This window comes from Rhinoderma darwinii, chromosome 7, assembly GCF_050947455.1.
Source record: "Rhinoderma darwinii isolate aRhiDar2 chromosome 7, aRhiDar2.hap1, whole genome shotgun sequence".
NCBI classification, from domain to species: Eukaryota; Metazoa; Chordata; class Amphibia; order Anura; family Rhinodermatidae; genus Rhinoderma; species Rhinoderma darwinii.
This window is the reverse complement of record NC_134693.1, coordinates 34,859,715-34,875,865: the sequence shown is the minus strand read 5'-3', so window position 1 is coordinate 34,875,865 and position 16,151 is coordinate 34,859,715. Positions and strand designations below refer to the sequence as shown.

General features: G+C 41.9%; 1 protein-coding gene across 1 annotated transcript in view; it reads right to left on the bottom strand.

Annotated features, from left to right (window-relative positions):
* SLC44A3 (solute carrier family 44 member 3) overlaps positions 1-16,151 on the bottom strand; it is an 86,888-nt gene that overhangs the window by 29,291 nt on the left and 41,446 nt on the right. The window contains exon 13 of the mRNA XM_075833165.1: positions 12,907-12,990. Within this exon, the coding sequence (XP_075689280.1) occupies positions 12,907-12,990 (84 nt within the window). The remainder of the gene's footprint in view (positions 1-12,906; positions 12,991-16,151) is intronic.

Sequence of the window (16,151 nt, the reverse complement as noted above, 5' to 3'; positions counted from 1 at the left end):
GAGATCTGCGCCAGCAAAGACTGCATTTTCTTATTCCTATCCTTCTTCAAACGAGAGCATAATGCAATGAATTCACCTCGGATAAATGCTTTATGGGCTTCCCATATTACTGGCACTGTTACATCAGGTGTACTATTTAGACAAAAATATTCCTCCAATTTCGCACCCAAGACCCCCGTGTGCACCTCATCTGAGAGTATCGTGTCATTAAGCCGCCAAGACCAAGATCTGACCGGCAGATCTCGAACATGTATTGTAGCCAGCACCGGGGCATGATCTGAAACTGTAATATGCCCTATGGAAGTTGACTGCAAATTCGAAAGGCACGGCGTAGACATAAAGATGTAGTCTAGTCTGCGATATACTTTATGTCGATGTGAATAAAATGTATAGTCTCTTTCCTGTGGATGGGAGAGACGCCATACATCCGTTAGCTGGCAGTTATATAACATCAATTTAAGTTTGTGCATAGCTCGATGAGTGAACACACGGGCGGTCGAAGTAGAGTCGAGATCAGGTTCCAGCGCCACATTTAGATCCCCTCCCACAACTGACATCCCCTCCCCAAAACTCTTAAGTATACGTAATGTCTTAAGCAACCACGGAATCTGTTTATCATTGGGGGCATACAAACATGCTATAGTCATCTTGGTGTTGCAGAGAGAACCCTTAAGAAAAATATATCGGCCTGCCGGGTCAGCCTTTGAAACTTCTACTTTGAATGGAAAATCTTTATGAATACCTACAGTCACACCTCTAGAGGCCGATGTATGGGTACTATGGAACCACTGGCTGTACGAGGACAACGGCAAGCGGGGTAACCTCTCATGGCGGAAATGAGTCTCCTGCAACATCAAGACGTCCGGCTTATCCTGTTTAAACATTTTGAACACCTGAGACCTCTTTTGCGGTGTCCCAAACCCATTTACATTCAGTGTCAAGAAAGTAATCGGGGCCATGACCCATTCAGAAAACAATTAGCTTCATAATACAATGTAGGCGTGAACACCGGAGGGATGCAAAACACACATATAACTATATACAAAAGAAAAAATAGAAAAAGATGTAGCGAGGCAACGACATTCCATAGGCAAAAAGGTATTAAGGGGGAACCTCCTATCCCACAGAGGATGTCCCTTGTCTTAAGATGTCGTGGCCCGACTACAGAGTTGCAAGGGGGGTGAAACGAGGGAACCAACCTCATTCAATGTTAAGAGAGAACACAGACTTCCATATAATCTACAAATCTTGTGCCATAAAAGGAGGGTGTACGTGCTGATGAACATCATAACAACACAATGACAGGGCATAAATCTTATAACAACTTAGCCAAAAAGTAAAGGATATAAAGTGGTCAAATCCCCTCTAGCGGGGGCCCCGAACGGGCTCATGGGGCTTCCAGTTGCTGTCCAAACCCTCTCCTTGTGTTGCTACGTGGGGCCTTAAACTTCCGGGGTTTCTGCCAAGTGTGCGGATCAGGGACCTCGCATGTCGGGACATCTCGCTGTATCGGCATCCAGTCCGGTATGTCGATTTTCTCCATGCCTATTTTCGGCCAGGCTTTAGCGAGGTCTTCTGGCGTCCTGATAGTGATCTGTCGACCCTCCCTCAGGATCGCCAGGCCGAACGGGAACAGCCATCGCATGGGTATCTTCCTTAGCCTCAAAGCTTCGGTCAAGGGCTTCAGCAGCCGTCTTTTGGCCAGGGTGCTGGCAGCTAGATCCTGGAAGACCAGTATCTTGCTATCCTCAAATGCCAAGTCGGGAATCACTCGTGCAGCCGAGAGAATGGCAGACGTGTCCAAAAAATTGAGCAGACCGCAGATAACATCTCTGGGAGGTTCGTCTCGAGATGGCTTAGGTCGTAATGCCCGATGGGCTCTCTCAATAATGACCTGCGCCGCTTTTTCCTGTCCCAGAATGGTCGAGAAAATGATCCTCACTGTTGGCAAGATCTCCTCTGTGGATACCGTCTCTGGGATGCCTCTCAACCTGACATTTTTCCGCCTGCTGCGGTTCTCCTGATCCTCCAACTGTAGATAAGTATGATTTAGATGGGAGACATGTGAAGCTACTGCACCTTGCACGGCCTCCACTTGTTGCATAATGGCGGATTGAGTGTCCTCCAGTACTGCCACTCTTTGCCCCACATGCTGTATGTCCGCTTTAATGGAAGACAGTTCCTTTAATACTGGGGACATCGCGCTAGCCAGTGCTTTTTTCAAGAAAGCTCTAGTGATAGGTAATGGATCTGACCCACCTCCAGCATCAGAGTGCGTACAGGAGCTCTCTTCATCAGAATCATCGTCGCGGCTTATTTCCGGCGGGAGTGATTTCTCCGGCGCCATCTTGCTTTTCCCGGCCGGGGAGAGATGCTTTTTATGGAGGAATTTCTCCATCTCCGACTGCGTTTTACCGGTTTTCGGGGTCCCCCGGGAGTCACACGATTTGTCCCGACTTGTACGGACCATTATCGTGTACTTAAAAGCCCTCCAGCCGTGGAAGTCTGCGTCTCAGTGAGGAGCGCCGGGATCAAGCGACCATCTCACAGTGCGGTTAGCTCCGCCCCCCAGATTTCCCTTTCTTCATAGTCTAATGTCTCAATCTCCCAGATGTGAAGGACTTCCTGTATTGGTGACCACACTGCATATATCCAGTGTCACTAGTCCTGTAGTGGCATTTAGGAGCATTTTCTATACAAACTTCTGGGTGGCTCATTATAGCTTTGCTCAGTTAGGCTGGGTTTACACCTGCGTTCGGCTTTCCATTGTTCTGATCTGATAGAGGAGCAGAACTAAAAAACCGGAAGCGCCGATTCATTTGCACGATGGACACCACTGGTGGACGACGGAATCCATTGACATTAATGGGTTCTGTCTGGGTTTCCGTGGTTTAACCGGAAACAATAGTGGTGAAGTTGTAGCATTTCCTATGTTGCTCAATTATCATGGCCAGTTCAAGCTGCAGCTGTGGCCTAGTAGAGAAGAGTGGGGGTCTACAGAACAAAAAGTCTGTTCAAAAAGCTGAAATTTCATGTTTTACCTGAAGTTACACTTAAAGTATTAAAATTAGGAAAATGCTGAAATATACACAATAACACCTGTACTAGAGGTTCAACACTTTAACTTACAATAAACCAGCGGTAAGAATTTAGTCTATTTAGTCTAACAAGATCAAGAATTTAGTCTATTTGCTACCTGCAGTCAGCTCTGGCAGATCCATTTAGTTACAGGTCTATGCATCCCAAACTACTGAGATTCATTGATCTCCACTAATTTATTTATTAGTGGAGATAATTTATTTAGATTTATTTATGAATCAATTATTTTCTGTTTGTGCTGCATAGACAGTGAAAGTTAGAAAGAAGACCCCAAAGATATCTCAAGGAAACAGAGCACAGGTTTTCAAAACTCTTGATCTTCGGCTGGCCGTACTCAGAAGATGGCTGTCCAGCAGTTATCTTTCGCTGACCTCCCCATAAAAATGCATGCTCAGCCGATTCAATAGGGAGCTACTGCCAGGCACTTCTGACAGCCGCTTATCACCTGACACAAGAAAGTATGCTGAAATTTCACATGAAAGTATTACTGTAATGTGAAGGACTTGCCCATTGTAGTACACATCGATCATTGCCAGGAAATCCAGTTTTAACTCATCATTTCACTTAGAAAGGAGTCCCTGCAACTCCAACCTACGAGCCCTGGCTAAGGTGTTCACAGTTGTGTTTATTGGGCAGTAAAACCAGATTTCCCTGCGTGTGGGCAGTTTCTTCATTTAGTACTTCAGGACTTCAAGGGAAGCGTATCTAAAAATATGAGTGAATTACTCATTATGGAGGATATAATCATTCTCTGCTACAAATAAATGACCTGTTATTTGCCATGGTATGCTTGCCGAGGACAGCAAGATGTTGTACTCCAAAAAAAAAACAAAAAAACAATATTAAAAGAATTGAATGCCTGCAATGGACAAAATCAATTTCTGTGTTTCATAGAGCTGCCTGCAATGTACTATTTTTCAGGCTACCCTGAGCATGTAGCGGTGGTTTGGAAATGGTGGTCAACCAGAGAGGACGTAAGGTGGTTCTTGGATAATCTCAAGTAATCTGCAGTAGATGGTATCTGATTAGACTCGTCAGTTAAAGAGGCTCTGTCACCAGATTTAGATTACAGTAACGTTTTTATTTTTAAAAAACTAGCATTTTTGGCCAAGTTATGACCATTTTTGTATTTATGCAAATGAGGCTTGCAAAAGTACAACTGGGCGTGTTGAAAAGTAAAAGTACAACTGGGCGTGTATTGTGTGCGTACATCGGGGAATTTTTACTACTTTTACTAGCTGGGCGTTCTGACGAGAAGTATCATCCACTTCTCTTCAGAACGCCCAGCTTCTGGCAGTGCAGATCTGTGACGTCACTCACAGGTCCTGCATCGTGTCGGACACATCGGCACCAGAGGCTTCAGTTGATTCTGCAGCAGCATCGGCGTTAGCAGGTAAGTCGATGTAGCTACTTACCTGCAAACGCCGATGCTGCTGCAGAATCATCTGTAGCCTCTGGTGCCGATGTGTCCCCGCTCGTCTGACACGATGCAGGACCTGTGAGTGACGACACAGCGTGATCTCTCGAGAACACGCTGTGTCTGCACTGCCAGAAGCTGGGCGTTCTGAAGAGAAGTGGATGATACTTCTCGTCAGAGCGCCCAGCTAGTAAAAGTATTAAAAACGCCCCGATGTACGCACATAATACACGCCCACTTGGACTTTTACTTTTAAACACACCCACTTGGACTTTTGCAAGCCTCATTTGCATAACTACAAAAATGGTCATAACTTGGCCAAAAATGCTCGTTTTTAAAAAATAAAAACGTTACTGTAATCTACATTGCAGCGCCTATCTGCTGCAATAGCAGATAGGGGCTGCAAAATCTGGTGACAGAGCCTCTTTAACTGCGATTTTTAAAGGTTAGAAAACCTCATTAGTGTAGTATATGTCTACCATCTTTTTCAAGGGACCAAAATGTAATTGGACAATTATCTCAAAAGCTATTTAATGGGCTGCAAGGGCTATTCCCTCGTTAATCCATCATCAATTAAGAAGGTAAAAGGTCTGGAGTTGATTCCAGGTGTGACATTTGCATTTGGAAGCTGTTGCTGTGAACCCACAACATGAAGACAAAGGAGCTCTCAATGCAAGTGAAATAGACCATCGTTAGGCTGTAAAAAATTAAGAAATCCATCAGAGAGATAGCACAAATGTTAGGAGTGGCCAAATCATCAGTTTGGTACATTCTTGGAAAAAAAAAAAGGAGAGCGCACTGGTGATCTCATGAACTCCAAAAGGCCTGGACATCCACGGAAGACAACAGTGGTGGATGACTGCAGAATCCTTTCCATGGTGAAGAAAAACCCCTTCACAACATCTACTCAAGTGAAGAACACTCTCCTGGAAGTAGGTGTATCAGTATCTATGTCTACCATAAAGAAAAGACTTCATGTGAGCAAATACAGAGGGTTCAAAACAAGGTGCAAACCATTAATCAGCCTCAAAAATAGAAAGGCCAGATTAGACTTTGCTAAACAACATGTAAAGAAGCCACCCAGTTCTGGAACAGCATGAAACTAAGATCAACCTGTACCAGAATGATGGGAGGAAGAAAGTATGGAGAAGGCTTGGAACGGCTCATGATCCAAAGCAAACCACATCCTCTGTAAAACATGGTGGAGGCAGTGTGATGGCATGGTGGAGGCAGTGTGATGGCATGGGCATGCATGGCTGCCAAAGGCACTGGGTCACTAGTGTTTATTGATGATGTGACTGAAGACAGAAGCAGCCGGATGAATTCTGAAGTGTTCAGGGATTTACTTTCTGCTCAGATTCAACCAAATGCAGCAAGGTTGATTGGACGTCGCTTCACAGTACAGATGGACAATGACCTAAAACATACTGTGAAAGCAACCCAGGAGTTTAAGGCAAAGAAGTGGAATATTCTGCAATGGCCAAGTCAATCACCAGATCTCAAGCCGATCGAGCTGCATTTCACTTGCTTAAGACAAAATGTAAGGCAGAAAGACCCACAAACAAGCGACAACTGAAGACAGCGAAAATAAAGGCCGGGCAAAGCATCACAACGGAGGAAACCCAGCGTCTGGTGATGTCCATGGGTTCCAGACTTCAGGCAGTCATTGCCTGCAAAGGATTCTCTACAAAGTATTAAAAAATAAAACATTTTATTTATGGTAATGTTCATTTGTCCAATTACTTTTGACCCCCTTAAATGAGGAGGTTGTGTAGAAAAATGGTTGCAATTCCTAAACAATTCACAGGATATTTTTGTTCAACCCCTTGAATTAAACCTGAAAGTCTACACTTCAATTCCATCTCATTTGTTTTATTTCAAATCCAACGTGGTGGCATGCAGAGCCCAAATCATGAAGATTGTGTCACGGTCCAAATTATTCTGAAAATAACAATTTCATGGCTGAGGCTCAATGACTGTTTCAGGCTCCTCCAGTTCTCTATCAACCATCCCCCGGCACAATGGATGTTAATTGTATTCAATAACAACAAACGAGCAATATTAACATACAGTTTCCATTTTCAGCGCCTTGTGCCTTTAACTTTGGAAGTTGCTCGTAATAAAAAGCTTATGCAACTATAAAAAAAGCGAGCGGCGGAAAAAAACACTTCACGCTGCCAAGTATTGATCAGAGAGTTCAGTGGCATTCCACACTCCTTTCTTCAACCCCCTCATTATGTTCATGGACTGAACAGAAGTGCAGTTTAGCAAGACGCTATTGTGTGCTTGACATTACAAGTGATTAAATGTCAGAAGTTTAGGAAATGCTGATGGCTCTCAGGCAGTCAGCCAACACTTTCCTAGTGGAGCTTTTTCTTTTTTGGATGGGGTTTGCAGGCCGGGAATAATCATGCCTTTGTATGACAGCTGAATTCAGACCACAGTTTAAAGACCCTACTGTAACAATATGAGTCACAGAAGAAAAAAGGGGTCGCTATGGAAACGCAGGCTTGAAAAACAACCAATGGTTGTGCCGAAATTCTTGACATCGCCGGCTATACTCCTGTCCACTGAAAAAGCTACTTGGGGTGATTGTGCCATTTAACCCATTAATATAGGTTTCCCATAAAGTTGACAAGCTAATAACATATTTCATTTGGTTTTAACCCCTTAACGACCACCCACCATATTTTGAAAAGCAGGCGGTGCAGGTGCTTAGTCTACAGCGACGTCTTTTGGCGTTGCTGTAGAAGAGGCTGATGAGCGCTCCTGTGAGCTCATCCTCTAAGCAGGAGCTGTAACTTACAGCTCCTGATCTTAGAGCAGCCTGCCAAATACAGCTGGAGGTCGGAAAACATTCGGACCCCAGCTGTTTAACCCTTTGATCGCTGCGGTCCGTGACCGCGGCATGACCAAAGGGAACTTCCGTCTTAGATTGCGTCACTGGAAACCCGGTGACGTGATCAAAGAGCAGGGAATCCCTCTGCAGTCAGCCCTGGGGACCTACAAAGGACCCCAGGGTTGTCTGTACAGTTTGCCTGCTGTTAGGGCACACTATGGGCTGCCCTAACAGCAGCCTGTGTCAAAGTGACACAGTGTAATGTATTAGCATACAAGAGTATGCTAATACAGTAGAAGTAAAAAATAAAAAAAATAGAGTTGGAAATAACGTTATCCCTTAATGGGATTAAAAAAAAAAAGTAACAAAAATGTAATTATGTTTAGTAAAATATATTTTATTGCCCCTACATTAAATAAAAACAAAAAACCTACACATATTAGGTATCTACACCACCGTAATAACCTGAAGAATTAATCTAGCAGGTTATTTAGCATGAAACGTGAACGGGATAAAAATTAAACAAGAAAAACAATGACGAGAATAGTTTTTTCCTATATTCACGTTGTAAAAATATTTTTTTTCTACCCGCAAACTGTGGGAAAAAAATAATACAATTTCTCCCGCACAAAATAAGGCCTCATACGGCCACATCAATGAAATAATAAAAAAGTTATGGCTGCTGAAAGGCAGAGAGGTAAAAACTGAAAAATTTTGCTAATCATTAAGGCCTTTTCAGGCCCGGTCATTAAGGGGTTAAACAGTGCTTTGTTTAGTCACTAAAAAATAATGCACTTGAAAATAAAACTTTGTACTTATTGTGCAAATAGAGCTATGGCCTTGTTCATATCTTGGTTGGAGGCTCCATTAGGGGCCTCTGTAACAGATCCAGTCAAAAACGGCAGAATTTTTTTTTGCGGTATGCTGCGCTATTTTGTGTGGTAAACCGACGGACACCATGGTGGAAACCCAACAGTGCCCATTAAAGTCAATGGGTTCTGTCTGGCGCCGATGGTGTCCGTCATGCAACAAATCTGGTGCTTCTGGTATTTTCGTTGCTCTGCTCCTATGACGGAACAGTGCAATGGAAATACCTAACGCAGCTGTGAACGAGGCCTAGGCTGTATAACTCAATAAACTGCTTGTATCATATACTATGGAGAAAGAAAATTCAAAGCACTTCCCCCTAACATAGAAATTTGAAAGCTGTAATTGCTGCAAATGTGTTTCGAAAGCAATGCTGCATCTGTATATGCCACCTATGGAGCCCTACTTATAAGGCTCTTCAGTGCTTTTCACTGCCTCCTGACCCGGGCTACAGTGCCCTCGTGCTCTCCCCTATTTCAGACTGTCTTGTGCACTTCTAGTCCCGGGGAGAAAGAGGAGCGATATTTAGGGTGGAACTAGAACAACGGAGCAGAATATCAAATTGTTCCAGTTACTTTATACCCCAGCCTCTCCGCTCATATATCTGATTTATTCCATTTGTGCTTTCACACAAGGAGCTGCCTTGTTCTTTCTTCAAGGATAATTGAATGAATATATCAGTCCGTATAGTTAGTTTTCAAAACTGTGGAAAGCAACACACTGGCAGATATACAAGGGAACTGGAAAATCTCCACTGAGAATAGTGTATTACAAGTGGGATGTCTGGAACAAACAAACCTACAGGGTTACTGTACATGTTTATATTGTTAATCCCTACCAAGTTCGAATGCAAGTACTACAAGGGACTATTTCTCCTAGGAGTATCGAAGCCCGAGCTCTATGATGATTTTAGACACGTAGATCAGAAGCCATAAAATAGTTGCTTCTTTAGGAATATACAGAGTCACACGACAAGTGCCATTACAGCTGACAAAAATAGCAGCTGACAACAACTTTCCACAATCCCGTATCATCACATGGCCGTCGTAGCTTATCAAGGGTAAACCAACGAAGACTGCCGCTGTTACGCAAAGGACGGGTAAAAGTAAGGCTGGGTTCACACGGAGCGTTTTTGATGCGTTTTTAACATGCGTATTTTTTGTTTTGTTTTTGTAGATAAACTTCCAAATGTATCTCAAAGGCAGTTCATCAACCAGAACACAAAAAGCATGTTTAAAACGCAACACAAATGCAGCATGAACCCAGCTGTAGTGGTGTGCACGGGCCGTGATTTGCAGCTCAGACGGCCGTGGAGTGTCACCCACGAAACACGGGCCGTGCACATTGCCGTGTGTATTCATTTCCACAAACCTGGACCGCAAAATGCGGCCGTAATAAGACATGTCCTATCTCTTTGCGGTCCGGGCTCCCGGGCAATGCACAGGCAGTGTGCATGGGCCCATTGAAATGAATGAGGCCGCAATTCACCCACAAATTTGCGGGAGAATTGCGGCCGCAAAAATACGTTCCTGTGCATGGGGCCTAAGACTACTTTTAATTGAATTCTATACAGAAAAAAGGTACTATAGCAGGTTCCTAAAGCTATAATATGGTTAACATCAAACTTCTCTATACTTGTCCTAAGAGAAGAGCTGCATTACAGTATGTAAATGAATACATGTTCTTGATCGCCCTTCTTGAGGGCTTTAGGAGTTGAAAACATGTAATTTGTTGTTTGCAAATGATGCATGAGTTTCTGTAAAACTGTCTGGATCCATTATTGAGTTAGTCCTGTAGTACCGCTATACTGTGATTATATTCCGGAGCTACCAGCCCTTGTGTTAATACATTTTTTTCTTCAAAGTATGCCCATAAAGGAAAGAAACCCACACCCTGTAATGCATGGTCCATTTAGCTAATTAGACAGGCTGTATACAGGTTAAGCTACGCGCTCATCCATCCCCAGCCAACGGCAGTACAATCAGTGACATATTAACACGGTCCTCATGCGTGCTGACAGCATGAAATATTTGCTCTGCTTATTAGCCCCAGACACTCAAATGTCACCATAATAATGATAGTTGTCATTATATTTCCATGAAATTGAGATGACAGCAAATTCATCCGCTACAGAGCACTAAAAAGGATGTTTCAGTCAGCAGCTTACAAATAAATATCACATAATCTGTGGGCAGCGAGTAATCAGAGTACTCATTCTTTACTATACACTGGTCATCCCTCCTTTACAAACAGTGGAAAGTGAGAGAAGATTTTACCTTGTACTAGCCCCTAACCAAGATTAGACTCATGAGTGGATCTAGACTTGAACTGGTTAATCATGTCGTTGGACATCAGGGGCCCCCATTATAAGCATTTGTTAGTTGAGGTGTCACAAATGCTAAGAAATGGTTGGACAAGATCTTTTGGTGCACAAAGCAAAACTGGTAAAGCGTATGACGGCTTTTTCTGCCAATTGTCCATTGGTTTGGGACCCCAGTCAATCTTAGGTCGGGTTTCCACGTAGCGTAAATGCTGCAGAATTTCCGCAACAGGGTTCTGTGCAGAAATTCCGCCGCATTTACAGTAGCAGCAAAGTGAATGACATTAAGCAGATCTCATGCCCAGACTGCAGAAAAAAAAAAAATCAGCAGCGAACACACTCATGAATAGACCTGCGGTCCGGAATTTAAATCCGCAACATGTAAATTAATGCTGCATATTCGTTGCTTTTCTGTTGTGGGTTTCACCATTGAGGATGTAAAACCCACAACGAAAAGACAAATGTTGCAACATATGTGGCAGAAGCGCTGCAATTCCGCCGCAAAAAAAACGCAGATGAAAAAAAAACAAAAAACTTTATTTGATTTAAAGAGGCTCTGTCACCACATTATAAGTGGCCTATGAGATCGGCGCTATAATGTAGGTGACAGCAGTGCTTTTTATTTAGAAAAACAATCTATTTTCACCAAGTTATGACCTATTTTAGCTTTATGCTAATGACTTTCTCGATGGGTGTGTTTTTACTTTTGACCAAGTGAGCGTTGTGGAGAGAAGTGCATGACGCTGACTAATCAGCGTCATACACTTCTCTCCATTCATTTACTCTGCATATAGTGATCCTGCATTGTTCACTATGTGCTGTCACATACTCACACATTAACGTTACTGAAGCGTCTTGGCAGTAAATAGACACCACTTCCAGCCAGGACGCGATGTCTATTCACAATCCCGACACTTCGGTAATGTTTGTGTGTGACTTACAGCACAGTAAGCGTAATCTCGCAGATCACGCTGTAAATGACAGTACAAGGTGATCTCGATGTGCTGTGTGAGTATGTCACAAACAAACGTTACCAAAGTGTCGGGATTGTGAATAGACATCTCATCCTGGCTGGTAGTGATGTCTATTTACTGTCAAGACACTTCAGTAACGTTAATGTGTGTGTATGTGGCTGCACATAGTGAACAACGCTGGAACACTATGTGCAGAGTAAATGAATGGAGAGAAGTGTATGAGGCCGATTGGTCACCGTTTGGTCAGCGTCATACACTTCTCTCCACAACGCCCACTTTGTCAAAAGTAAAAACACGCCCAGTTGGTGCCTTAAGAAAGTCATTAGCATAAAGCTAAAATCGCTCAGAACTTGGTGAAAATAGATCGTTCTTCTAAATAAAAAACACTGCTGTTATCTACATTACAGCACCGATCACATTATGTAGGAGATAGGGCACTTATAATGTGGTGACAGTCTCTTTAAAATTACAAAAAAAAAAAGCTTACACATACAACCGCCCGTTGCCATAGCGACGCGTTGCACTGTACTGAGGACAACCCGGCCTCCTGGGATGCACTCCGGACAGACGCATGTGTCGCCATGACAATGCCCGAGTGTAAATATGAGGTTTTCTTTTTGTTTGTTTAACCACTGCTGTCTGCAGTAGAGATTCTGTCCGAAAACCTGCACCATAATTTGGAGCTATTTATTTATTTTTTGGGCGGAATTCCCTGGAGGTTCTTGGTCAGATGTGCTGCGTAGTTTTGCACAGAGTATCCGACCCGTGGGAACCCTGCCTAATTGGAAGCTAGAAATCAATGCAAGCATGCAGAGAACATACAAAATCCATGCAGCTATTTCTCTTGCACTTAAAGACGATCTGTTAGCTCTCCTAACATGTTTATTTTAGTAAATACTTGTGTTACTCATAATATAACAATTCTAGAGCTCTGTGTTGTGCCATTCCTCTGTTATTCCTCCTTGAAATTTTTTAATAAATTGACAACCAAGTGTAATTTGTTGGGGGCGTGTCATTACAGTCTGACACTGTCCAATCATTGCTGATAGACTGTGTAGGGACACGCCTCTTTGACAATGGAAATGGTAATACCCAGTTGTGAATTTACTCATAAATTTCCAGGAAGAAAAACAGAGGAATTGCACAAAGCAGAAATCTAAGAAAAAATGCTTGAGTATTGTTATTTTGAAGGGAAAACAAGTATTCACTGAAACAGACATGTCAGAAGACCCTCAGCAAGGACATCTCAATGACATATTTACAGATATTTTAATTTTAGGGAGAAATACACAAAGTACAAAACATATTTTTACAGATTTTACCAATTCTTTATTATGTATTAAACAGCAAGTGTGAAACACTTCCATAGCTGTGGAAACAAATATTGTACCTGGTTCAGATTTCGCAGCCATTTTTCATAGGAGCAAAGACAGCAGAAACAGCATTGCGATGTGCACCGAGTACATGCATTGTCCTAAAAAACAAATAAATACAAAACAGTGTTTATTCAGACCGTTTTACAGTGACAAAAGTCTGCATGACACGGACTGACCACACCAGGTTTATCACACCCTTTTCCTGTGATGGTGGAACTGTTTTTAAAGTAAGGATTAATGAACTGAATGTCTTTTCCCACCAAGCAGAACATACTGCTTTGGATGGAAAACAACTGGTTCAACAGCTGCAAGAATCTGCAGTGCAATAACCTCTGTGATCCAGCCAAACAGGAAATAGCATTGTCCTCTACGATATGAGAAATCAAATAATAGTGCTGAATTTTGTTCCTTTGTGATCACGAGTCAAAAACCTTGTTACAGAGCAAATGTGAACATCAGTCCCACTGAATCTCCACTGAAAGGGCTGCGTCCTCGCTACAGGGACTCAACAACGTGCAGCAGGGTTTGACTTTCAGTGGTGGTCTGAGATCACATATTTCACGAATCTTCTCACTCAGAATAATTGACTGTGTTTGGTGAATTATCCATCTCTACCTTTGGTCACATATTCATTATGTTGTATGAGGAGCTTTACCAACTTGACTAAAAATCTCATTGGGATTACATAATTTACAGGACGAGAGAAGGATTGAACCTTCACTGTGCAGGCCCACCGAAATGTCTCAAAGACCATAGATGTAGGTGAGACATCTTACTGTGTATAGCCAACTTTATTCTAAGTATTTTCTTTTTCTCTTTCAGAGCAGTCAGAAAACCCAGTGGAACGCAGTAGCAGAAAAATGGATGAGATTTGATCAAATCATATCCACATACTGCAGAAATTGACCAGCAGAGGACCAAGCTAGCGTTACCAAGGGATCAGCAGAAGATTGGGAAATGGAGTATAAAGATTTTTTTTATTTTGGCCAATATACAGCAGCAAATCCGCAAGCGAATCTGCACAATTTGGTGCATGTTTTACTACTGTGGACTTCCCCTTCTGGATTTGCTGCAGAAATTTTCTGCATCAAATCTGGTATGTGTGAACAATACATAGAACATATAGAAATAGATAAGAAAAGTAAACAAAAACTTCCCCAAGGTGTTAAGGGGGTTTTACACTGGCCGATTATCAGGCAGACAAGCATTCATAGAACGCTCATTCCCGATAATTGCACAGTGTAAACAAGGCAGAGATCAGCAGATGAACGTGCTGCCAACATGATAATAACATATGGGGACGAGCGATCGGAGTACCGACCGCTCGTCCCCATCCATAGCTCTGTGTGACAGGAGCAAACGAGCGCCAATCAACGATTTCTCGTTGATCGGCACTCGCTGCATCGGTTGGTATAAAAGGGCCTTTAGTCAGTCTGCAGGATTTTCTACAGCCTCTGCAAAAAACTTGTCCAAATCTTGCGGAATCACAGGTTTAATATGGATCTCTGCCATTTTTCCCTGGCAGACTGATGAAGGAAAGGGTTTAGAGTACTTGGTCTTTTGGTGCAGAATGAGCATTGGCAGAGGTTCCTTCTGCAGCCAGTAGTAGTCGAGAGGTAGAGAAAGCACTCACTTGATTTTAATGTAAGCAGTTATTATTTATTTGGACATAACACACCGCCAATGTGTAAGGTGCCCAAAGTGTGAGAAACGTTTCAGATGTATTAATACCCTTCTTTAGGCGTTTGGCTTGGTAGCAAGGCTTGGTACTGGTGGGTGCACCTTCTGCAGACAGTGGCCTTACCGCCAGAAATAGGTCTTGTGAAAAGGGAAAGGGGAGATTTAATGGCTGATCTCATGGGACATACATATCAGAATTCTTTATGTATCTTTCACAGTTTTATGTTCAATGAGACAGAATGGGAGAAAATAAATCTAGGGTATTAAGGGAAGAATTGCTGGGACTTATCTACATTAAGTGTTCTTTTAATTGCAGCAACATTGGAACCTCACGTGAGCTAAAAGATCAAAATTTATGGTATGACCGTGATTTTTCTGCATTAATTTTGTAAACCGTCGCTATCCCACCAACTACATGAGTAGTAAAAGGACGTTCTCTACTTGACTAGATACAATTTATTAGAGTGAAAGTAAGTCACTTGTTCCGTGTCCTCAGAAGGGATCTGGCATTATTAAATTTTTTGTACAAATACACTCATTAGGATTGATAATATGATTTATCCACAATAATTTCCTGTGACTTTGTGCAATTTCCATTTTAAAAAAGACCACCCGCTGCCTACATATTTTCTATGGGAAGACGATGCCTATATTATGTCCTATGTGCTGTATACAAGTATGCTTAAGAATGCAAATAAAAACTCAATATATAGTTCTCTGGCAGTTGAGTCAATTTACACCTCATTTGAAAAATAGTTATCAAAAATGCCCTCAATCTAGCATTCACTAAATTTCTATTTTAAAAGCAGAGATCTTAAAAACCATGAGGAATTAATACAAAAAGTATGTTGGAAAATTGTATAACTTTTTAAATATAAAAAAAACAACATTAACCGGACAACCACTTTAAATATATAGGTAAAACTTTGTAGCTCCCATGACTGGTGTATTATTTGTACTGATATCAGTGCAGTCCAGATGGATGTACGGTGTATAAATTAAGCCATGGTGCCAGATATATTGCACTGAATTAGAACAAAGAGTATATTACAAAGAAAAACCTAAGAACTAGTTTCAATAAACGTTATTTAGCATAAACAGGACAACTCCTTTAATTCTCAAATCTACAATTTATTTGATCATCAAGAAATATTGTGGGGGAAGGAGACACTAACCTATGAATTAAAATAGCTGAATAAAAATATTAATTATATATATATATATATATATATATATATATACATACTTACATACACACACACACACACACACACACACACACACACACACACACACACACACACACACACACACTACCGTTCAAAAGTTTAGGGTCACTTAGAAATTTCCTTATTTTTGAAAGAAAAGCACAGTTTTTTTCAATGAAGATAACATTAAATTAATCAGAAATACACTCTATACATTGTTAATGTGCTAAATGACTATTCTAGCTGCAAACGTCTGGTTTTTAATGCAATATCTACATAGGTGTATAGAGGCCCATTTCCAGCAACCATCACTCCAGTGTTCTAATGGTACATTGTGTTTTTACTGTGTTAGAAGGCTAATGCATGATTAG